Below are 24,427 nucleotides of genomic sequence, written 5' to 3' on the forward strand. Positions count from 1 at the left end.
ATTTTCCAGAATTGGACATCTTAATTATTTTCTTTTTTCTAATTCTGTCAGGTATATAAAAATTTTACTTTTTAAAACTTAACTTCCTTTGATTTCTAATGAAACTTAGCATCTTTCTAGTTGTGCTTCCTCTTTGGTGAATTATTTATTCTAGTCCCTTTTTCTTTAACATTTGCAATGTTTTAAGATTTTTTTTTTTTTCGGTTGTCTATTTGATTAGGTATTGTGCATACTTAACCTGTGGACTTTTTTTCTAACCCAATAGATTTTTCCAGTAAAACACAGAGATAATTTTTTTTCTAGTTAATAATTAACAAAAAAATCTGCAGTGTGATCAAATAAAAATCAAACGTGAGGTATATGAGAAATAGGTTAAACAGGTTACTTTTTTACTAATAGTGTCAAAGAATAATATAAAAACTTGATCTTCCTCAGTTACATTACTTTCTTTTGTGAATGTGATTTCTAAAAAAAAAAAAAATGAAACAGTTAAAACTTACAGGTTTTGTTATTTTCCTGTTCTTTGTGCCTGAATCCCTAACCCTGCCCACACAGCCTCAAGATGTAGGTAAGAAATTTATTTGTATATTAGCTAAGGAATGACTAGGTTGGGATAATTTCTTATTTTTTAACTTTGTTTTATTTCCATTTAATTTTTCACTCCCCTCCCCCCATGAGCTTATATATACTGGTCACATATCTTGAACTAACCTTCCCAGATTTTGTATTTTCATGGTCATGTTACCCAGTCTATGGACAGAGATAGTAGTTATCTCTTTGACCCAGCAAATGGTCACCAGCTTTATGGCAGTATAGAAAGTGTTGCTGGGTTATATAATTTGGATTTAAAAATACTAGTATTTCTTGCAAGTGTATATAGTGTATGGTAACAGTGAAGCATGAGATGTGAGTTGGGATTTTTCTTTAATCTATGGTTGTTCAACGTATCTCCCAACTAGGTGGTAAACACCTTTAGGGTACGCAGGACCCTGCTTCTTCCAACTGCACAGTTTATAAATACTCTCAAGTTTGTACATACTCATTAATCTGGCCAAGGCAGTGTCAGCCTGGGGGGAAAGGGTGACATATATTTTTTCTTCCCAAAGGGGGAACATTTTGAACTTCATTTGTTTAGAATAAGTGTCTTTTTGTAATCCCTCTGGCATGGATGAAGGACTTTTTTGTAACTTGCACAAAAGTTCCATACGCATTGCCGTGGCTCTGGAGATGCGGATTGTATCTGACTTAATTTCATACTCCCCACAGTGCCTGTTAGTCTAATCTAGTGAGGCCAGTCACAGGGCTTGAAGAATGGTCATTTTTGAGTTCTCCTACTTTGCTGCTTGAGGAATGGTCATTTTTGAGTTCTTCTACTTTGCCCCTTGTAATGACTTCTTCAAAAATCCTGTTGATTTTTGTCTCTTCAATATATTTTGCATCTGTGCTTTCCTTTACATTTCCATTACTCCTAACAAAATTCATGTCTTGCTGATTTCTCAGTAGAACAATTACAAATGTCACCTAATGGGCTTCTTGCTTTTTTTCTATCCATCCATTCATTCTCCCACCCATCTCTTTGGCAAATAGTTCTTGTCACTTTCTCTTTGTCAGGCTGTGTCTATTTCTAGTCTGTGTCTGTGTCTATTTCTAATTCCCTGCATATTAGCTATACCACTACCTGCCTGATATTTCTTAGCATATAGAAATAATCATATTAGGTGATACCTCATTGTGCTTTTGATTTGTGTTTCCCTGATGATTAATGATTAATGATGTCTGTTGGGCCATTTGTACGTCTTCTTTGGAAAAATGTCTATTCAGATTCTCTGCCCACTTTTTTACTTGGATTGCTTGGGGGTATTTTGGTATTGAGTTGTATAAGCTCTGTATAGATTGTGGATATTAACCCCTTACTGAATATATCATTTGCAAATATCTTCTCCCATTGCCTTCTAATCTTGTTGATGGTTTATTTCTCTGTGTAAAGCTTTTTATTTTGACATAGTCTCAATAGTTTATTTTTGCTTTTGCTTCCCTTGCCTTCAGAGACATAGCTAGAAAAATGTGGCCAAGCCTGATGTCAAAGAAATTACTACCTATGCTTTCTTCTAGGGATTTTATAGTTTCAGGTCTCACATTTAGGTCTTTAATCCCTTTGAGTTTACTTTTGTGTATGGTGTTAGAAAGTGGTCCAGTTTCATTCTTTTGCATGTAGCTGTCCAGTTATCCCAACACCATTTATTGAAGAGACTGTCTTTTCCCTATTGTATATTCTTGTCTTCTTTGTCACATATTATATGTGACCATATAAACGTGGGCTTATTTTTGGGCTTTCAATTCTGTTCCATTGATCTATACGTCTATTTTTGTGCCAGTACCATACTATTTTGATTACTACAAATTTGTAGTATATCCTGAAATCTGAGGCTGTGAAACATCCAGTTGTTCTTCCTCAAGATTGCTTTGGCTCTTCAGGGTCTTTTGTGGTTGCATATAAATTAGACAAGAAATAATAAGTGTTGGTGAGGATGTGGAGAAACATGAACACTCATACATTATCGGTGGGAATGTAAATTGGTGCAAGCCACTGTGGAAAACAGTATGGAGGTTCCTTGAAAAATAAAAAATACCATATGATCCAGTAATGCCACTACTGGCTATTTAACCAAAGAAAATGAAAACATGAATTTGAAGAGATGTATGTACCCTATGCTTATTGCAGCATTATTTGCAATAGCCAAAATATAAAAGCAACCCAGGTGTCCATGAATAGATGAATGGATAAAGAAGATGTGGTGTATATATACAATGGAGTATTACTCGGCCATAAAAAAGAATGAGATCTTGCCATTTGTGACAACATGGATGGACCTTGAGAATATTATGCTATGTGAAATTAGTCAGACTGAGAAAGACAAATACCATATGATTTCGCTTTAATGTAGAATCTAAAATACAAAACAAACAAAATACCCAGACTCTTAAATACAGAGAACAAAGTTGCCAAAGGGAAGGTGGGTGAAGGAATGGGTGAAATAAATACATGGTATTAAGAGGTACAAACTTCCAGTCATAAAATAAATACATAAGTCATGGAGATGAAAAGTACAGTATAGGAATATAGTCAATAATATGGTAATAATGTTGTGTGGGTGACTGATAGTGACTATATTTATTGTGGTGAGCATTGAGTAATATATAGAATTGTCAAATCAATAAGTTGTATACCTGAAACTAATATAACACTGTCTGTTAATTATATTTCAATTAAAAAAAGAAATAATATTCTATATAAACATTTTCAATGGCTCTTCATAGCTTCTAACTGAAGCCCAAACTCCTAGACTTAAGTGCAAGACCCCCAGGATATGGATTCAAGTCCTTTCTACCCTAGTTTCCATTTTTCTTTATGACCCACTCTCTCACGAAAGTGGATTAATTGACTTTCTCCAAATACATCCCAAGATTTCTTACTTTTGTAATTTCCCTCACATTATTCTCTCTATACAGAGAGATGAGCCTCTTTATTTCTCTGTTAGCTGGAATCTTGTACGTTTTTTCAGATTCAACTCATATGCCACTCTTGCTATAATCCTTTTCTGGTTTCTCACCCAAGGATCATAAAGCATTCCTGTCATAAACTTACCCATATTAATTTAGAATGTCATGTACATTCTAAATTGGATTATAGTCATGTTCATAAGTCACTTGCACTATGAGAGTACTTAGAGACCCGAGGTCCAGGGGAGATGTCTTAATTATCACTGATTGCCTCATATTGTCCAGCACAATACCTTGCAAAAGTAAGGCCTCCATAAAAGTAGTCTATGTGGACAAATATAAGTGTGCTCTGATTAACATATGCTCCTTGGGACAGAATCAATGATTTTAGACTAGTCCAGAGATCATCTAAATATCTGTGTCTGGCTGGCATTATAAACTATACTGACTACTAGCACACTATGGCATCTCTTGTTGTGCCTTGTAGTAGCAATACATCACGTATCAGTTAATCTTCATATTGCTTTCCTAGTCATACATGATAAATACTTAGCATGAAAATGGGGCTTGGATTTGACATTTGTGGCTGGGGAGACATCAAGGGCAAATCTGAAGTCTGGTCAGTTTGAAACTAATTCAAGTCAATTCAACTTAATGAATATCTCTTGAGTACATAGTAGGCTGTGATTAAGATCTCAAATTTGGTTCATATGACTTTTCTCCTTCTTGTTAAGTATGCCAAATTACTTTCTACAGTGAGTTTTCTATTTTATACTTCGTAAATATAGATGTCATGTATGGTTATTTGGTGGGAAAATGTTAAAATACCAGGATACATAATAACCTATATATCTTTGCTTTTCAGATGATGTCAGTATCACCCAGAAATTTATAGAGGAGAATGTTGGATATATGTGAGTTTCTCTAAACTATTTTTTATGATGATGGCGTTTATATGATCTTATCTGATATATTCCAGAAATGTTAATGCTTCTCAAAAGTAATTCAATTAAATAGAAGCTGTATTTAAAAAGTAAATACAGTATTACTCATAAAATTCAGATAAGGCAATTGAATTGTCAAGAAATTGTAAAATTTATAGCCCTCACACTTCGATAATTTCCTGAGACTAATCAGTAAGTGGATGTTTCTATGAGTTTTTGTTGGACAGAAGTGGAAATTCTACAGGTGATCACTGTGTACTCTCTGTGGACTGTTGCAGCACAATCATCGCACTTGCTCAGTATATTCAGGAGATCTCCTTTGAAGAAGTAGAAGTGTTGGTAAAAGCCATGACAGAATATAGAGATAAATGCTTGGGTGACGTGACACTCCCAATGTGTTACAAATTAGCTGTAAGTAAATTGTTTGCATTTTTAAACAAATACGCTTATTTGTTGAACAGAGAATTTTTGGCTTGAAATATATAAAAAAAAGAGATGCTCCATGCCCCCTCATTTTTTATTTTGCCTGACTTTGGAATTTAGGATAAGGTACTTTCCTTGGAGAGATGCAATTCTGTATTATGGTGCATAGACGGAATTGGCTACGAGGTGGCAGTCCATGCCATATGTATACAGGCAGGGAGGTAGCCAATAGTTGGACAATGTGCACAGAAGTACAGAGGTAGCCTTCTTAGCTGCCTCTTTCAGTATATGCTCTATTGTCACACCCCCTTTTCTGGGCCTCTGCCAAATAGAGTCACCATCTGCATTTCTATTTCTTTAAAGATTTTATTTATTTATTTATTTGAGAGAGCGAGAGCAGGAGGAGGTAGAGGGAGAAGGAGACTCTCTGCTGAGCAGGCAGCCCAACACGGGGCTGAATCCCGGGACTCCGGGATCATGACCCAAGCCGAAGGCAGATGCTTAACAGACTGAGCCACCCAGGCACCTCACCATCTGCATTTCTAGAAGACTATTACGAAACACTACTGCTAATACTTTACCAACACATTCACACTCTGACCTCATCACCTTGAGAGAAAGGGAAAAAGCTGTTATATAAGAGAAATGTAAGTAGCAAAGAAGGAGTAAGAGGTTAAAGGCTCCCAAGGCAGGGTAGAAAAAATTTCCCAAAGTGTGGGATGGTTGTCACAGGTGTGGGTAGCAAAGCTTTATTGGTAATACTGGCGAAATTGGAATCTCTTTCCCGAAGGGTGACACTCATCACTCATTGCATTCATTGTGTCATCTCAGAAGGTTGAAAAACTTTACAATGAATAAAATGTCTTTTACTTTTCTGTTGTCCAGAGTGATGTTTTACTGGAAAATATATGTGCTCTGGAGGGACTGCCACAAAAGCATAATTTTTCACACTGCTGCAGTAAGGTTGACTTGGAAAGAAAACTTTGTTTCTTCCATAATAAGAAAGCTGATGTAGGATTTCTGCCTCCTCTTCCTACCCTGGATCCTGAAGAGAAATGCCAGACTTATAAAAATAACAGAGAATCTTTTCTAAACAAGTAAGTTTTCTTTTAGCAGAAGGATTACCTAATTGAAGAATTATTCTTAGGCTGAGTCCGGTATCTATTCCAAAGGAACATAGCTAGTTTCATTGATGGATTAATTCATTCAACGTGTATTGTGGGTCACATTCTGTGTTCAGCATTGAGGATATAAATATGAATAAGATATGAAATCTACTTTCAAGATCCTTTCAATAAAGATACATGTTTTTCTAATGTGGTAAGCCCTAGAACAGAGTGTGTGCATGGTGCCAAATTGCTACTGGAGGGAATAATCTAGTATTCCCAAAAGGAAGGTGGAGCTTTTACTGAGGGTAAACATTAAATCAATGGATGTTTACCAAAAATCTGTTTGCAATAGCGCAATAATTACAGAAGCAGAGATTTTTTTTTTTTTCTGGAAAGGGGTGTGCTCATTGAAACTTAAATAACAAGTGGATCTGAACATAAGGAAATAAAATCCCTGGATCTCAGAGGGAGTGTGCACAGGTAGCTATTCTTTGAATGTGGAAGGGAGAGCTGCTGACTGTCTGGAAGCAGCCATAGTTCAGTGTTCAGGATGAAAACTGTAATCATCACTCTGATTTGGGAGTTGGCAACTTAACTGATAAAACTTTTATTAGAGACTGGATAATGTTGTCTTATATTGAAGCCTTCCATAATGGGAAGTCCTTCCTCTTTCAGTTTTGCAACCTGATCTTCTTGTCTTTTTCTATCTTTCCTTTCCTTTCCCCTTTCTTCCCATCCCTTGTCTACCATTTTTTGGAAAATTTCTTTCCCACTTTTAACCACTTTCCCTCCTTCCCTCTTTTTTCTTTTATAGTTATATATATGAAGTTTCCAGAAGGAACCCCTTTGTTTTTGCCCCTACACTTCTAACTGTTGCTGCTCGTTTTGAGGAGATGACTAAAACATGTTGTGAAGAACAAGACAAAGCTAACTGCTTTCGGACAAAGGTGAGTTTTGCATTTATTTCATGAAAATGATAAGTAGTCACCCCACACTGCAGATCTTTACTGAAAGTTAACTTATAGAAAAGGGTTGTTTGCCATTTATCATTTTCTTGCCACTTTCAATGGTTTTTTCCAACCCTTTGTCCACCTGCTGCTGATCTAAATTTCTTACCACTTGAGACCCTTGAAAGACAATTGCTTATTTCCAGGGTCTTTCTTCTAGCATTGCCTTCCTTGTAAATTGGAGGAAAGCCTTAGTGAGTGATAGGGTAAAAATGGCATTTATCTTTTATTCTGGACAAGCCCTCTTTTGGCTACCCATAAAATTTAATCATCCCATTGGAGATGGACAAGCTCACAACACACCTTCCCACCAAGCATAATTTAGTCATCAGGAAGACTGGCCTAACTTCTATAATGTGCCACAAATACATGTTTCTTTTGATATATAAACTTATTAGGATAAAAATCCCATAGATTTTCTGTTTCTGAGCAAATTTTGGGAAATTTGGTTGAGATGTAGTTAAGAGATAAGAGAATAATAGGATTTTGCTCTTGCTTCAATAGAATTTTCTTTTTCTCCTTCAGGCAGAACCTGTCATACAATATTTAAAAGCATCATCTTCTTTTCAAAAAAATGTCTGTGGGGCACTTATGAAGTTTGGACTGCAAGTCTTAGAATCGATGTGAGTTTTAATACGAATCTTGTCTTTGCTTATGTTTTCTCCTCTGTGTCCCATTTTTGTTAAATTGTTGATGACTTTTTATTTTTATTCTTCTCCAGGGGTGTTGAGGTCATTCTCAGTCCACATGGATAGCTCAGAACCAGGATACTAGTTCAGAATGAGAAAAGACCTGGGAAGTGGGGAGACCCTAGAGAGAAAGATGGTTACTTCTGAGATATTCTTTGGTTAGTTGGGAATCTGAATTGGTCTGGAAGTTCCCAACCAGGGTTTTAAAACCTCCAAGTGCTTTAGATGGGATGTATCCATTCATCTTTGACTTTAATGACTAGGAGACAACTTTATAAGGATAATTTTTATCTCTAGTGCTCATCCTGACTAATTAGTAATGGTGCTATTGCAATGTCTTGAGAAAAAGTCCGAGATTTTAACTACATCAGCAGGAAAGAGTTCTGGGATGGATTATCTATCCCTGAATGGGCTCAAAGCAGGAAGCTGTGGTCCTGACAAATGTGTTTTTCTATAAAAATTATGGAAGCGAGCATATATCTCAGTCCTTTTTATCCTGTTCCTGGTCCAGGACTCAAAATATCAACCCAAGAGCTGCTGAGTGATCCTGCAGGCTGTGCCCCAAATAAACAGCTATTTGGTAAAGATACCTGTGAATAAAACAAGGGTTCCAATTCTTATTGCAGCTATTTATACTGTATCAGCCAAGAAGTCCCCCTTGTCTCACTTGCTGTTGAAGTTGTTTTAGTGGCTTCTCAATTCTTTTTCCAGAAATGTTGCTATACTTAGTCAGAAATTTCCCAAGATTGCATTTAAGGAACTTACCTCCCTCCTAAAAGATGTTTCTTCCAAGTATGATGGATGCTGTGAAGGGGATGCCGTGCAGTGCATCCATGAGAGGGTAAATATTCTCTAAAACCAAGTAAAAATAGTGATTTGGGGCAGCCAGTTTTTTTTAATCTGAAGTTTCCTCATACGTGGCTACTTTATTTACCACCTGAAATAAGAATGCTAATAAGGGGCGCCTGGGTGGCTCAGTCAGTTAAGCGGCTGACTCTTGGTTCTGGCTCAGGTCATGATCTCAGGGTCTTGGGATCGAGCTCCGCATCAGGCTCCGAGCTCAGCGGGGAGTCAGCGTGAAGATTCTCTTTCCCTCTCCCTCTGCCCCTCCTCCCCTGCTCTCTCTCAAATAAATAAATACATCTTAAAAAAAGAATGTTAAATTGTTAAATAATAACATAAAATAAAAAAATAAAATGTTAACAAATAAGCTCAAATAAAACTTTGGGTTTTTTTACACATGGAATTGTTATTAGATTACTCAACAGATTCTATTTTACACAGCTAAATGTCCTTGACATAAAACTTTAGGAATTTAGAGTCATTTAAGGCATATTGACATTTTCATTAATATTGCACATCTTCTTTTAGAGATATTAGAAATTAAGTAGTAAAGCTCAGAGAATAATTTTTACCATTATATCTTTAAGAACCGCTTTCTCTGAGTTTCCTCCAGCTATTTAGGAGCAGTCTTGTCAAATAAGTGGAGATGTTAATTTAAAATAACTCTTATGTTATTCTTTAAAGTGATTTTCTAAGGGCATATATACTGGTATATATATTATTGACTTACTTTAAGTTGTTCATGCACACAAAAGTAACACAATTTCATTAAAAATATCTCACCTTCTGGGGCGCTCGGGTGGCCCAGTCAGTTAAGTGTCCAACTCTTGATTTCGGCTCAGGTCACAATCTCAGAGTCCTGGGATTGAGCCCTGCTCCAGGCTCCCCACTCAGCAGGGGATCTGCTTGTCTCCCTCTCCCTATGCCCCTCCTCCTCCTCTCTCTCTCCCTCTCTGTTAAATAAATAAACAAATCTTTAGACAAAAAGAAAAAAAAATCCTGCCTTCTTAGTTGAAATGAGGCTTTTTCTTAGTGACTTTTAATCAGTTTTACTTTTTAAAATTCACAGCAAAACTGTATGTTAATTAACTTGATTTTTAGAATATGAAGATATATACATTTTATTTCAAGCAGTGGACAACAGATGTCTCCAAGAATTATTTTGTCCTTAATCGGACTCCAATTAAAAGCAATATCACTCACTATTTTTTTATTGTTTGGTTATGGAAATGTGGATTTTATAATCATTTCAAAATTTTCATAATTTTAGCATTTGAAATCAGAAATAAACTTGCCTTCATGTGAAAACTTCATGTGTATTACATTAAGACAAAATTTAAATATTGTGATCAAATTATCTGACGAAGCAATTCCAGATGTGAGGAACATGGTTGGTTGTGTATACACAACCATTTCATTATGAAGGAAAATCCAACCCTGAAGAAATGATGAAAATAAAGTAATTTTCATTCTTCTGTCCTACAGAGCAAGGTTATGAGCCATATTTGTTCCAAACAAGATTCCATCTCCAGCAAGATCAAAGAGTGCTGTGAAAAGAAAATGCCAGAGCGTGGCGAGTGCATCATTTCCTCAAATAAAGATGATAGACCAAAGGACTTAGCTCTAAGAGAAGTGAAATTTACTGAAAGCGAAAATGTGTGTGAAGAACGAGATGCTAATCAAACGATCTTCATGGCTGAGTAACATAAGTCTATACTGAAATTTATAAGGCAAACAGAAACTTATGATTTGACCTGTTTTGGCTAATTTGGGTGGAAGGAATAGGAACCATTTAAATCATTGGGTATCACGTGATTTAAAAAAAAAATCATGGCTACAGATTATGGTGTTTTCACCTGATTTTAAGAAGATGGAACTGTGTGATTATAGGGATGGCTAACATTTATTGAGTACTTGATACGTGCCAGACAATGGACTCAATACTTGATGTAGATGATCTCTTTTAACTCTCACAACAGTCATGAACCAGTACGATTTGCCCCACCGTTTCAGATAAGTAAATGGAGGCACAGAGCAGCTAAGTCACTTGTTGAAGGGTTTGACCAGAGGAGGTCTGGTCTAGGAAGTTGTGGGCTGAACTGCCATGCTCTGCCACTCCACAGCCGTTCAAAGGAATCTAGTGGACTTGGAGCCAAAGGGACTAGCTTTGAGATCTGGTTGGGTCACTAGGACAAGTTAACCTCACTGTGTTTCACATCATCATATATAAAATTCATATAAGAATATTCATTCATTCCAAGCTTATTGGTGATGAAACATAATCCAGGCACTCTACGAGGTTAGACAGAGCTTTTATCTGCAGTAAGCTTTCATCAACAGGGAATGCCATGGGGAAAGAGACAGACTTATAAATAAATGAATGCACAACATGTTCTTCTATTTCCGATAGCACTATGTGACCCATAATGTAGAGACAGAGAAGGGAGTGGTCAATTGTACTTGGGAAAGTTGGAAAGGCTTGATAGGGAAGAGGTAGTTAAAGACATTTTGGTAATCTAGACAGAAGAGGTAGATCATGGATGGAAGTATAAAACCCCCCGGTGTGTTTGTGGCTTTGTGTAGGGTATTCGTAGTGAGAGAGGGTAGTGAGAAGTCTATGCGGTCAGATCATGCAGACGTGCTAAGTAACGAGATGCCACTGAAGGGCTTTCACTGAAGAATAAGGGAGGACAAAATCACTTTTGTTTTTTAGAAACTTCATCTGGAATGAATCCCAGTTTGGGGCTTAGGTGGTTGGGTAAGTAGTTTTCAGATTCAATGAGACGGGAAGTATGGGTTGAAGTTTTTGTGGGAAAGAGAATATGTTTGGATCTGACCACACTGACTTTGAGGTACACATGAAGTAACAATTGGGAAGGTCATGAGACAGTTTTTTTTTTTTTTATTTGAATATAGTTGACACACAATGTTACATTAGTTTCAGGTGCAAAACATAATGATTTGACAGGCTTATATATTATACTAGGCTCATCACCAAGCGTAGCTGCCATTTGATCCCGTATGTCACTACTACAATACCATTCACTATATTCCCCATGCTGTGCCTTTTATGCTCGTGACATATTCATTCCAGAACTGGAAGCCTGTATTTCCCACTCCCCTTCACCCATTTTGCCCATCCCCCCACTCCAGCAGCCATCAGTTTGTTCTGTGTATTTATAGGTCTAATTCTGCTTTTTGTTTATTCGTTTGTAGTCTTTTTTTTTTTTTTTTGGATTCCACTTATAAGTGGAATCGTATGGTATTTGTCTTTCTCAGTCTGACTTACTTCATTTGGCCTAGTACCCTCCAGGTCCATCCATGTGGTCTCAAGTATAATGAGACAATTTTGTATGTGAACCCGGAGCTCTGGAAGACAGAGAGATTAGTGAAAACTTACCAAATGTTAAGTGCTTCTCATCTAACTAATTTAGTTTTCAAAACAATCCTCTAAGGTTAGGATACTTTTATTATCCCTTTTTATAGGAAAGGAGACGGAAGCACAGAAATTAAGTAACTTGCTCCCAAGTCACACAGATGATATGCGGTGGAGCCAGGATTCAAATGGGAGCTGTCAGGCACCAGACTCTTGCTCGTAGAACCAAACCACTGTGTTCTATTGCTTCTCATGAGTTTTGGGTATTAACTCAAATTAAACTGAACAAAACGTTAGAGGTAGTGTGTTTCACTTCTACCTGACACACGTGCTCGTCAAATGGAAGCAATTTTTTTATCACCATCATCATGTTACAACATAGTGTTTGAGGAGAAATCACGGAGCAACACTGAGCATGCTGAGTCAGAAAAGGAGTTGTTTTTTTTTTTTTAATTTTTATTGTTATGTTAATCACCATATATTACATCATTTGTTTTGGTGTAGTGTTCCATGATTCATTGTTTGTTCATAACACCCAGTGCTCCATGCAGAATGTGCCCTCTTTAATACCCATCACCAGGCTAACCCATCCCCCTACCCTCCTCCCCTCTAGAACCCTCAGTTTGTTTTTCAGAGTCCATCATCTCTCCTGGTTCGTCTCCCCCTCTGACTTACTCCCCTTCATTCTTCCTCTCCTGCTATCTTCTTCTTTTTCTTTTTTCTTAACATATGTTGCGTTATTTGTTTCAGAAGTACAGATCTGTAATTCAACAGTCTTGCACAATTCACAGCACTCACCATAGCACATACCCTTCCCAATGTCTATCACCCAGCCACCCCATCCCTCCCACCCCCAACCACTCCAGCAACCCTCAGTTTGTTCCTGAGATTAAGAATTCCTCATATCAGTGAGGTCATATGATACATGTCTTTCTCTGATTGACTTATTTCACTCAGCATAACACCCTCCAGTTCCATCCACGTCGTTGCAAATGGCAAGATCTCATTCCTTTTGATGGCTGCATAATATTCCATTGTGTATATATACCACCTCTTCTTTATCCATTCATCTGTCGATGGACATCTGGGCTCTTTCCACAGTTTGGCTATTGTGGACATTGCTGCTATAAACATTGGGGTGCACGTACCCCTTCGGGTCCCTACATTTGTATCTTTGGGGTAAATTCCCAGTAGTGCAATTGCTGGATCGAATGGTAGCTCTAATTTCAACTGTTTGAGGAACCTCCATACTGTTTTCCAGAGGGGTTGCACCAGCTTGCATTCCCACCAACAGTGTAGGAGGCTTCCCCTTTCTCCACATCCCCACCAATATCTGTCGTTCCCTGACTTGTTAATTTTAGCCATTCTGACTGGTGTGAGGTGGTATCTCTTTGAGGTTTTGATTTGGATTTCCCTGATGCCGAGCGATGTTGAGCACTTTTTCATGTGCCTGTTGGCCATTTGGATGTCTTCTTTGGAAAAATGTCTGTTCATGTTTTCTGCCCATTTCTTGATTGGATTATTTGTTCTTTGGGTGTTGAGTTTGATAAGTTCTTTATAGATTTTGGATACTAGCCCTTTATCTGATATGTCATTTGCAAATATCTTCTCCCATTCTGTCGGTTGTCTTTTGGTTTTGTGGACTGTTTCTTTTGCTGTGCAAAAGCTTTTTATCTTGATGAAATCCCAATAGTTCATTTTTGCCCTGGCTTCCCGTGCCTTTGGTGATGTTTCTAGGAAGAAGTTGCTACAGCTGAGGTCGAAGAGGTTGCTACCTGTGTTCTCCTTTAGGATTTTGATGGACTCCTGTCTCACGTTTAGGTCTTTCAACCATTTGGAGTCTATTTTTGTGTGTGGTGTAAGGAAATGGTCCAGTTTCATTCTTCTGCATGTGGCTGTCCAATTTTCCCAACACCATTTGTTGAACAGAAAAGGAGTTTTAAGGTGCAGTCTTTCTGGGTGTAAACATTTCACATAAGATCTCAATAGATCTTCCAGGCTAGGTTAGGCTTCTAGGAATTTTTGTTTGCAGCCTTTTGGTGGGGTGTTTTGTTTTTTAGGTGTGATTTTATTCCTGTAGAAAGGTCCATGGTTTACATCAGATATTAAGAAAAGCCCTTGATTCTCTGAAGGGTAAATGCAGTTGCGTTAGGGTCTGGGAATATACCCCACAAATAAGATTGAGAAGGCAGGGTGGAGAAGCAGGAGAGACAATGTCAAAAAAACCCAAAAACCAAGAATCAAAGACTTTGAACCAAAAAGGGATGCAGAGTTCCCTGGAATTGAGAAACTTTTGTGAGGTGTTGCTCTTGCCAAACATAGAAGGCCACTTTAACTTACTTTGAATGGATAGATAAGATTTTTTAAAAAGATTTTATTTATTTATTTGAGAGAGAGAGAGAGAGAGCATGAGCGGAGGGAGGGGCAGAGGCAGAGGAAGAAACAGTCTCCTGGCTGAGAAGGGAGCCCCACATGGGGCTCGATCCCAGGACTGGGATCATGACCTGAGCCGAAGGCAGACACTCAACTGACTGAGCCACCCAGGTGCCCCAATAAGGTTTTATTATGAAAACTATTGTAAAGAGCACAGCTGGGTGCTTAGTGGAGACACTGCTCTCCTGCAAAGAGAGTCAATTTGTTTAGAAAAGAATGAATTAGGCATCCTACCAGAGACCTGTGTTCTCATGTTACACTTCCATTAATATAGCAAGGTGCTTCCCTGGTCTGGACTTCCTTTCTTCAGCTATAGAGTAGTACTGATCTTGAGGACTTAGTGAAGTTAAACAAGAAAAGTGTTTCCAGAGGCTAGGAAGCATTTCTTTATCTCCTATGCCCAGAGCTTGATCCAGTGCTAGCACCTAGTAAGGGCTTAATAAGTGTTAGCCTCTTCCCTCTCACTTTCCCATTTCTCCCCATATCACACCGCCTGTACCCTTGGAGCCTCCACTGAGGCCATAGAAACCACTGCCAATGACTTAGAGCTCCAGGGGTGGGGACTCCCATATTTGACAAGTGATGGGATGAAGTCACGGGCTTCCCAGTCTCTCACCAAGATGACCCTGGAGTGGGGAGCAAGCCATATTTCCACCATCTCCAGTTGGAGGTTTGAATGCTGTTTCCAACAGAATTAGACTCACTATGTATTTTCTAAAGTATTGGTAGCATGATATACTATTTCTGATGTTTTATGCATCAACTCATCCTAATAATTAACTCGGAATTACTAATCACTCTATCCTCTCAAGTAAAAGCACTGTTGGTTTAAAACATTCTACGGAAGAGAACTTTTATAAAATGATTTCCTGTAGTCAAAATATCCTCTGAAATCACTCCCTGAGCAAAACTGGAGGAAGAAGTTAGCATCTGAAAGCAGAGTCAGTGTTACAAGATCTGACTAGCTTAAGAGATAGCAGGATTTGATATTTTGTTCTTTCTCTAAGGTCTAATGTTTGAAACATTTTACACATCACAGGTTTCTTTATGAACACTCAAGGAGACATCCGGAACTGTCTATACCGGAGCTTTTAAGAATTGCTGGAGTGTATGAAGATCTTCTGAAAGAGTGTTGCCACACAGAAAACCCTCCAGACTGTTACCGCCATGCAGTAGGTTCCAGTGTTCCGGGCTCACAGAACTGGACAAAACATAGCCTAACAACAAACCTTTCATAGCTGACATCAAAGTTTTTCTCTAGGGCGCCTGGGTGGCTCAGTCGTTGGGCGTCTGCCTTCGGCTCGGGTCATGATCCCAGGGTCCTGGGATCGAGTCCCACATCGGGCTCCCTGCTCCGCGGGAAGCCTGCTTCTCCCTCTCCCACTCCCCCTGCTTGTGTTCCTGCTCTCGCTATCTCTCTCTGTCAAATAAATAAAATCTTTAAAAAAAAAAAAAAAAAAAAAAGTTTTTCTCTAGTCTAGGGAGTAGGAAATGTGATTGACCCATCTGAGTGTACTTAAATTCCGTGCGGGCTAATCATTGGGAAGACTGATACTATGTTAGGTTTCTGCACAATGTTTTGAACTACTAATTCTGTGTGTTGATGAAAAAAAAAATCTTCCCATTCAATATTTTACATTTAGATCTTTATTTATGTACTCTGCATTTTATTGAGCTGTATAGGATTTTTTATGATTGTAAAAGTAGTAAATGATTATCAAAGATGATTAGGAAAGTACCAAAAGTTATAAAGATAAAAATGAAAGCTTGATACTATCACTGAGAAATAGCTATAATTAACATTTTCTTTCACCTTTTTTATGCATATATGCATATATCAGTGTTTAAAAATAAGATTGAAATAATACTTTCTTAAATTTTTTGATATATTTTTAAAAATATTTTATTTATTTATTTTAGAGAGAGACAGAGAGCAGAGGGAGAGGGAGAGAAAGAATCCTCAAGCAGACTCCCCACTGAGCTGGGAGCTTGACGCGGGACCTGATCCCAGGACACTGTAATCATGACTTGAGCTGAAATTCAGAGCCAACTGCTTAACTGACTGAGCCACCCAGGCACCCCTGGGTCTATTTTTTAGTTATTATCATAGAAAACTTTTTATGTCATTAAACAGACTTCAAAACACTTTATTTTAAATGATGGGATCTCATCATCATGATTTATTTAACTGTTCTACCATGTGTTGGACATTGTGAACATTTAGTTAGGTTTTTAATTTTGTAAGCAACCCAGAAGTGAGTATCTCATTTCATTCATCTCTATTAATATTTATGACTATTTTCCTAAGATATATTATCCGAAGGGAAATTATTAGGTCAAAGTATATAGACTTAAAAAAAAACAACAACAACACTTGATACAAAATGCCCAAGTTACTTTCTAGAAAGTATATACAGTCGTACAACAGTGCTTGAAAATACTCGCTTCACCCCCGCCTTTGCCATCATTGCACATGGAAATTAACTGCTAGATTTATATGTAAAAAATAGTGACTGTGTCTTAAGCATTTATTTGATTTTTAGGTGAAGTTAGGCTTTTCCCATATGATTTTAGCTATTGTAATTATAAATTTCTTGTGAATAAGTTGTTTATGCCCATTATCCATTTTCCTCTTGAAATTAGTGTATTTCAGTGTCAATTCATATGCATTCCTTATGTATCAGGGAAATTAATTATTTGGCATTTCTGATTTGTTTCTCATTCATTTGATATGTGTTGCTTTGGCTTTATCTAAAAAATTGCTTCCACTTAACCATAAAAGCCAGTTTATACCCATTCATATTTGAGCAATGAAGTCAGAGGATTTGACTTTCAGTCTATTTCTGCCACTGTCTGTTCCTGACCCTTAAATGAATCATAGTGCTAGAAAATTCTTTCTTCGTATGGAGGCACAGTATGCCCCACACATCCATTCACTGGTATGTAGTTTTATCTCTGATGACCACTCAGTAGATAACTATCCAATTTTATGCTGAGGAGATAGAGTTTGTCAAATATTTGAAGACACTTGTTGGACGTTTTAAGTTCCAATTCTAAATGATGGAAAATAAGATATAAAATAAAAATAAATGTGATTAAAAAGGTTCTGTAGCAATACTGACTAGCGGGGGTCATTCTAGCCAGTCATTTGACTTCATAAGGCTGATTTCCTTTATGTAAAAATGAAAGACTACTCTGGCCACATGAAAGTGATAAGCAAATATGATCATTGTCAACATAAGATTTGAATTATTCTTTGTAAGCTGGAAAGTTCTAAAAAATGTACAGGATGATAATGAAAAATTTGGACTTTCAAATTTTAGTAAAAGCCGTCTCTATGTTTATAGCTGAAAAGATTTAAATTCTTACGCACTCATATAAAGAAAACTACTCTCAACTTAGTGAGAAATATATGGTAATGATACTTTCAAAATACTATACAAATGAAAGCTACTTGACAAGTTGACATGAGGCTTGTGATTAAATTTTAGAGAAAATGTTCATAAATATGATTGTTCTTATTTTTAGGAATACAAATTCAATGAAACAACTGAGAAAAGCCTCAAGATAGTACAACGCGAATGTGCACATTTCCAGGATTTGGGGAAAGATGACTTGAAATACTAGTAAGTTGCTTGCGCAAGTTGGTTAACGCTTGTGACCAGGATAAGTGAGATAAACAGTGCCACAAAAATTCAGCTCAGTCTTTCAGTTATGGCAAATCCATAACCTGGGAAAGAATAAAAACACAAAAGTCAAGAATGTGCGTTAAGCTGTCATATTAAGCCTTTACCAGGAATGAGGCTAGAAACGAAAGAAATACAGGATTCCAGAAAATTGATTCTCTAATGCTCTAGTTTTCACTTGGACTTGCTTTTGTCAATCCAAAGCCAGAGTCTCTGGATTCTGCCCCATTTGAGAAGGCAGGGGATAGAGGAACCTTCAGGTTGTTGCAATTTCCCAAGGGAAAGATAGTTTGCCCAGATTTTGAACCCCTCTTACCGAGTTTATAGAAATAATTTTGGATTTGTTTAATACTTTAATATTTATTTTTTAGTGCTCTTGTGAAAATTCATGAATAATACACAGTTTATTCTGGATTTTCTTAATTAATTACCAGGGTAATATAGTGTGTGTTTAAACTAAACGTCTCTAAATCAAAACACAGTTTAAAAAATAGGATTTCACTATTTCTGCAACCCGGTTGTTGGCTGAGAACTCAAACTCAGCCCATTAAAGATATTAGTTCCCTTCATCTCAGATTATCCTTTTCCAACATGTATCTATTAATTAAATTCTCCCTTTAAAATATTTATTAACTATGCAAGGGATTTCAAGCAGGATTTTACATACTAGCCAAGGTATTTGTTGCCAGGGAGTTCCTATACCCCCAGGTAAGACAGGCTGAGCAAATCTGAGAATTTCTGAGATTACCATGAAATTAGGAGGAGGCCAAAAATGCAGAATCTAGGAGGCAGGGTGTGGGAAAAACAGGGAGTGAAGAGACAGTTTCTCCCATTTTACGAGAAAGCCGAGGTTCACGTTGTCCTTACCTTGGTTGTCCCTAGCCTTGAAGAGTTAGGGTTTCAAGCAGTTAGACAAGGGAAAATGGGTATCTGTTTTTGTTTAGAACCAAACAGACAAATGTTCTTTCAGCTACCTTATCAAATTCACAAAGATAGCCCCCCAGGTCTCCACTGAAGAACTGACCTTTCTTGGCAAGGAAATGGTGACAGCTTTGGCCACCTGTTGCACACTGAGTGAAGAGTTTGCCTGCGTTGATAATTTGGTGAGCATGGCCCACGTACCTAACTAGTCCTTAAAAAAAAAAAAAAGACATCTGCTGTACTCATTGATCTACAGCAATAAGGCAGTTATATGCCTTTCTTCATTGTTTTCAACATTGTTAAGCAAGGAATGTCAAAGTTTTTGGGGGGGCTCACTGCATCACAATCCTAAGAAGCAAAAGAGAATGTATTAAGTATTTTTTTGGTGTTCTCCAAATCATCTTTCTTACTTTTTTATTTTGAGAGTGAGAGGGAGAGAGCAAGAGAGCGAGAGAGCGAGAGAGAGAGAGAGAGAGAGAGCAGGGGGAGGAGCAAAAGGAGAGGAAGAAGCAGACTGAGCATGGAACCTGATGCAGGGCTTTATCTTACGACCCTGAGGTCATGACCTGAGTCGAAATCAAGAGTGGGTCGCTCAACCGACTGAGCCACCCAGGCGCCCCTCTTATTTCTTATTACTAATTTGTTATTTGTAAATTGTTAGGGCAGATGGCAGGAATAAGGATATTGTTTCAGAATGATATAAGAAACTTTGTAATTTCAAGTAATGTTACAAATTCAATCTTGCCCCACCAGGTCAGTAAGAGAATCTATGCTTCCTGCCCAATCACAACTTGGATGTATCTTTTTAGGACTGGGGTGGAGATTATCCTGGAGGACACCCCAGGAAGGGAATAAATCAGAGGGCCACAGTGTTTGGCTGCCACTTTCAGTTGGCTGTTTTGCAGCTCTCTGCTCACAATTACAGATTTGTATATAAACTAACAAGAAATTAACCCACAGGCATTTGAATTGCAATGGCTTGAAATTTTGTCATAATGCAAGCTTCTACTTTGCTTTGCAAGTAGTATCATGTGTACAAATGCATGGGTTTTTCTGAGTACAGTTAACAGTCATCTTAGAACAATCTGTTTCTCTAGCCATATTTCAAGACTCTATTCAAGTTTTAAAGTCATATCTGAATTCCATCTTTCATTGGGACAGATGGATTTAGTTCTTGGAGAGTTGTGTGGAATAAATGAAAATCGGAACATCAACCCAGACGTGGACCACTGTTGTAAAACCAACTTTGCCTTCAGAAGGCCCTGCTTTGAGGGTTTGGAAGCTGATAAAACATATGTGCCTCCCTCCACACCTCAAGATTTATTTACCTTTCACACAGACTTATGTCAGGCTCATAATGAGGAGCTCCAAAAAAAGAAAGACAGGTATAAACATTCTCTTCCATTCATCTTTTTCTTCAGCCTGAAGGCACATAATTAATGAGAAGGTGTACTGTGATGCATATGTGATTTTGGTGTTCTAATCCTGTTACTTCTATCATATTGTCCAGTCTCTCCAAACCAGAAAAACACCGGGGCCTATTTATTGCTGTTGCTTATAAGTCAAAACCTAGCTAGTCTTCTTTCGCTAGGCGTGGATTGTCTAGTACACTGTGATTTGGAAAGGTGACTTAGGGCAGCTAGCAAAAAGGCTCACAGGCAGGTTCATAATGAACTGGACTTTCCTGAGGGAATGTCCTAGATATTTGCCCTGAGAATCTTGCTTAATGTTTGAAAAAATAAGAGGCCTAAAAGGGACAAGAATTTTACTTTTGTCTTCTCAGGCAATGTTACAAATGCTAAAGAATAAGACTTTTGGGGGGGACTTAGGTACTGTCTGTATCAAGTGGAGTGGAAACAACATTCAGCTACTGAGAAAAAGGGAATAGAGGTTGTTTGAAAATGAATTTTCCATAGCACATACCCTCCCCAAATAATACATTATATGTTTAAAAAAAAATAAGAAGAAGATAGCAGGAGGGGAAGAATGAAGGGGGGCGGGAATCGGAGGGGGGAGAAGAACCATGAGAGACGATGGACTCTGAGAAACAAACTGAGGGTTCTAGAGGGGAGGGGGGTGGGGGGGATGGGTTAGCCTGGTGATGGGTATTAAAGAGGGCACGTACTGCATGGAGCACTGGGTGTTACGGACAAACAATGAATCATGGAACACGACATCAAGAACTAATGATGTAATGTATGGTGATTAACACAACATAATAAAAAAAATAAAATGAATTTTCTAGAAAGACCAAAAGTAATCTATAATAATCTACAGTACTGTGCACGAGGAAGACCTAATATATGTTCACATTTTTTTATATCATTTTTGTTTATAATTACATAACTCTCTGAAGAATGTTGCCTTGAAATCCATCCCACAAGTTGAACAGGAAAGCTTCGGGAGACCCCTTCAAAGTGGAATATTTTAACTTCTTATACTTTCCCCAACCAAGTGCCCCCCAAGATATGTGATATTGTGACAAGCATTTTGGAGAAGAGGAGCTTAAGGAAGAAGTTTTAATTAATTCTATTTGGCATCTCTGGGTCACAGGTTTCTCGTCAATATGGTGAAGCGAAGGCCTGAACTTACAGATGAGGCGCTGAGGTCATTGCTTACAGCCTTCACGGACGTGGTGGTGAAGTGTTGCAAAGCTGAAGGGCCTGAAGCCTGCTTTAACGAAGAGGTAGTTCTATTTCTTTTCCGCTGAAATTCAGCGGGTATTCCTGGTCACACAAAATACAACAGAACTCCCAATAGGACCCTGCTTCCTCCCCAGAATGTCTCTGAGGCCTCTGAGAGCCCCGTGAGCTGGATGTCACCAGCATATTCCTCTGTGGAAGGACCCAGGCACTGTCTCCTTGGTAACAACACAGTGTAAGAAAAAGATGTCAGGAGAAGCCAGGTTCTAATTCCAGTCATCTTGGTCATATAACTTAAACTGAACCGTACTACACCATCTGTAAATGAGGATGGCGATACTTATCCTTGAATTATACCTTTGGTCCATACTCTCCTGTTTTAATCCCTCGTTAGTTTAATAAAACAAATAGCCAAACTGATTTGCAAAGGAAATCATAATCAGCTCCAAAGGGAGGGGAGCAGGAAGGGTATTAGTCTGTGAAGTCTCTCAGGGGGTGGCTGTCTCACCTTCATGGCCTTGTAGCAGCATGCATGTGTAAAGTGAGGAGTTGGCGGGTGGGGGGGGTGCGTGTAGTGAGGGGGAAGAGAGGACACATGCTCCCTGAGTGTTCTCACTCCAGTAACTGGGTTCTCTCGCCAGCTTGTGGTGGTCCAGGGTTCTCAGGTATGTGTGAAGGCCAGCCTCAATGGATGGCTGCTTGGAAGTGCTCTTCACTGATTTCCAGCTTCCTTTCTCACCATTTCTTTCCCAGCAACTCTCACTTCACCCCAGACTCACACTTCACGCACACACACAAACTTGTGCCTCTCCTATCCTTCCTGCCTGGTCACAGACATGCACACTCACACACAGCCTTCATTCTGGCTGACAGCCCTCCACTTTTTCCAAGGGAGTGCTTAGTCTGTGGGAATTTTGTGTGTGTGTGTGTGTGTGTGTGTGTGTGTGTTTCAAATTATTAGCTTTTACAACATATATTTAAAGTAATTCGAGGGGCGCCTGGGTGGCTCAATTGTTAAGCGTCTGCCTTCGGCTCAGGTCATGCTCCAGGGTCCTGGGATCCAGGGAGGAGCTTGCTCCTCCCTCTCCCACTCCCCCTACTTGTATTCCCTCTCTTTCTGTGTCTCTCTTTGTCAAATAAATAAATACAATATTTTATTTATTTTTTTGGTTTTTTTTTGAAGATTTTATTTATTTATTTGACAGAGAGAGACAGCGAGAGCAGGAACACAAGCAGGGGGAGAGGGAGAGGGAGAAGCCAGCTCTCCGCTGAGCAGGGAGCCCGATGTGGGACTCAATCCCAGGACCCTGGGATCATGACCTGAGCCGAAGGCAGACGCTTAACGACTGAGCCACCCAAGCGCCCAATAAATACAATATTTTAAAAAATAAAGTAATTTGAGGTTATTAACCCATACCACATCTAGCATTTCCCTGAGTGAGTGTGTACATCGAGGCCATGGAAAGGGAAGGATGAAGTCACTGGCAGTTCATAAAAGGCACTTGAAGAAAGGATGTTCATGGTCTTCCTGTACAAGATGGGACTGCTGTAATTTTTCTTTCCAAAATTCAAGGCAACATGCATCTCGAAATTTAAATAATCATGTCTTAAATTTTTCTATGTGTTTTTCTTTCTTTTTTTTCCCTCTCAGGGCCCCAAAGTGACAGCCAAAAGCCAGGCAGCTTGAGAAATATAAAGTAAAACCCACCAAAGGTAATCCCTGCTATCTGAGCCAAATGCCAAATGTATGTCACACAAATATAGCTTGTGTGGTCACCCGGCCTTTTCCCTTCTGCTGCTTCAGTGTCTGTTTCTGGTTCATTTCACGTGCCTTGTACCCCACAGGTCCATCTTGGTCCTCTCATGTCTCTCTGGGTCTCTACCACTCTGTGTGGCGTGTTTGTGGTAGCACTTCTCTCACTGTTCAAGCAGCTTTCCGGGGAGCTGAAAGGTACCCAATCCTCTGCCTCTCTGCTACCGCCCTCAGCTGTCTGGACGAGAATGGAGAGGCAGTGGAAATCTGTGAATATTGATGGGGAGATGGGCAGACAGGCCTCAGTAAACCTGTCCTAAGAGTGTTGCCACAGCAGCATGTTCATAAGTGAAAAGCTGTATGTTTGTGATTTCACAAAGCTACATGAAGGATGCTCTCTCCTCTGCAGTTTAGGTAAGACACACAAACTTTAGGAACAAAATGATGTTCAGCGTCTGGGAAGAGAGGCCTGGACTGCCACAGGGAGTAGGTTTGGATCTATAAGAAATACCACATACTTACCCCTCACAGTTTTCTATATACATGACTTCCCATCACCCAAGTTATACGATTTCACAATCTTGTGTTGCATAAGATACTATTTTTTTCTTCCTAGGTTGTGGGGAAAAGAGAGGAACACCGGCTTACCTGCTTCCTATCTGGCCTGCGGTGGATTTTATTTTCTGAGAAGAACACAGTGAAAAGATCCTTCTGTAACCTTTACCTGAAACTGTGTTATTGTAGCAAGCAATAAACAAGATCATAAAGTTATTTCTCGAGGACTGATGTCATGTGTCAACTTGATAACAAAATCGATCAATCAGGACGCATTCATCCATCAGCATCATCAGCTCCTTGGCAAATGTACACCGCTCCAGGGGGGCCAGGGCTCTGAAGCAGCAATGGTGTGGGCAGGATCCTCACAGATGCTTGTTCTTGCTGCTACTGGAAAGGACATGGGGAGCTGAGGCCAGGCAGCCCTCCTCCTACCGCAGCTCCTAGCATTACCTGCTGCCACTCAATGTTTTCAATGTACGAAACATCGTTTGAAGGACTTTTCGTGCATTATCTCATGGAAGCCTAACAGCTCTAAAAGGAGA

At 38.7% G+C, this 24,427-nt stretch overlaps 1 protein-coding gene across 2 annotated transcripts; it reads left to right on the forward strand.

The window, feature by feature from the left end:
• Nucleotides 1–351: 351 nt before the first annotated feature.
• Nucleotides 352–24,113, forward strand: AFM (afamin). 2 transcript variants are annotated; one of them, XM_027600279.1, is made up of 15 exons: nucleotides 352–568; nucleotides 4,367–4,415; nucleotides 4,724–4,856; nucleotides 5,754–5,965; nucleotides 6,792–6,924; nucleotides 7,510–7,607; nucleotides 8,385–8,514; nucleotides 10,002–10,216; nucleotides 15,365–15,497; nucleotides 17,854–17,951; nucleotides 18,982–19,114; nucleotides 20,094–20,317; nucleotides 21,486–21,618; nucleotides 23,226–23,287; nucleotides 23,944–24,113. In XM_027600279.1, the coding sequence occupies exons 1-14, from the start codon at nucleotides 481–483 to the stop codon at nucleotides 23,259–23,261; spliced, it is 1,815 nt and encodes a 604-aa protein (XP_027456080.1). In that variant the 5' UTR covers nucleotides 352–480; the 3' UTR covers nucleotides 23,262–23,287; nucleotides 23,944–24,113. The 2 variants fall into 2 exon arrangements, with proteins under 2 accessions (XP_027456080.1, XP_027456081.1); XM_027600280.2 differs by having other exon boundaries at nucleotides 477–564.
• The last annotated feature ends 314 nt before the right edge of the window (nucleotides 24,114–24,427 follow it).

This window comes from Zalophus californianus, chromosome 2 (genome assembly GCF_009762305.2).
Source record: "Zalophus californianus isolate mZalCal1 chromosome 2, mZalCal1.pri.v2, whole genome shotgun sequence".
Taxonomy (NCBI): Eukaryota; Metazoa; Chordata; class Mammalia; order Carnivora; family Otariidae; genus Zalophus; species Zalophus californianus.

Coding starts and splice junctions, on each gene's coding strand:
- AFM (XM_027600279.1), top strand. CDS start 481: ATGAAACAGTTAAAACTTACAGGTTTTGTTATTTTCCTGTTCTTTGTG. Junction 10,217..15,364: donor CAAACGATCTTCATGGCTGA/GTAACATAAGTC, acceptor TACACATCACAG/GTTTCTTTATGAACACTCAA. Junction 15,498..17,853: donor CAGACTGTTACCGCCATGCA/GTAGGTTCCAGT, acceptor TCTTATTTTTAG/GAATACAAATTCAATGAAAC.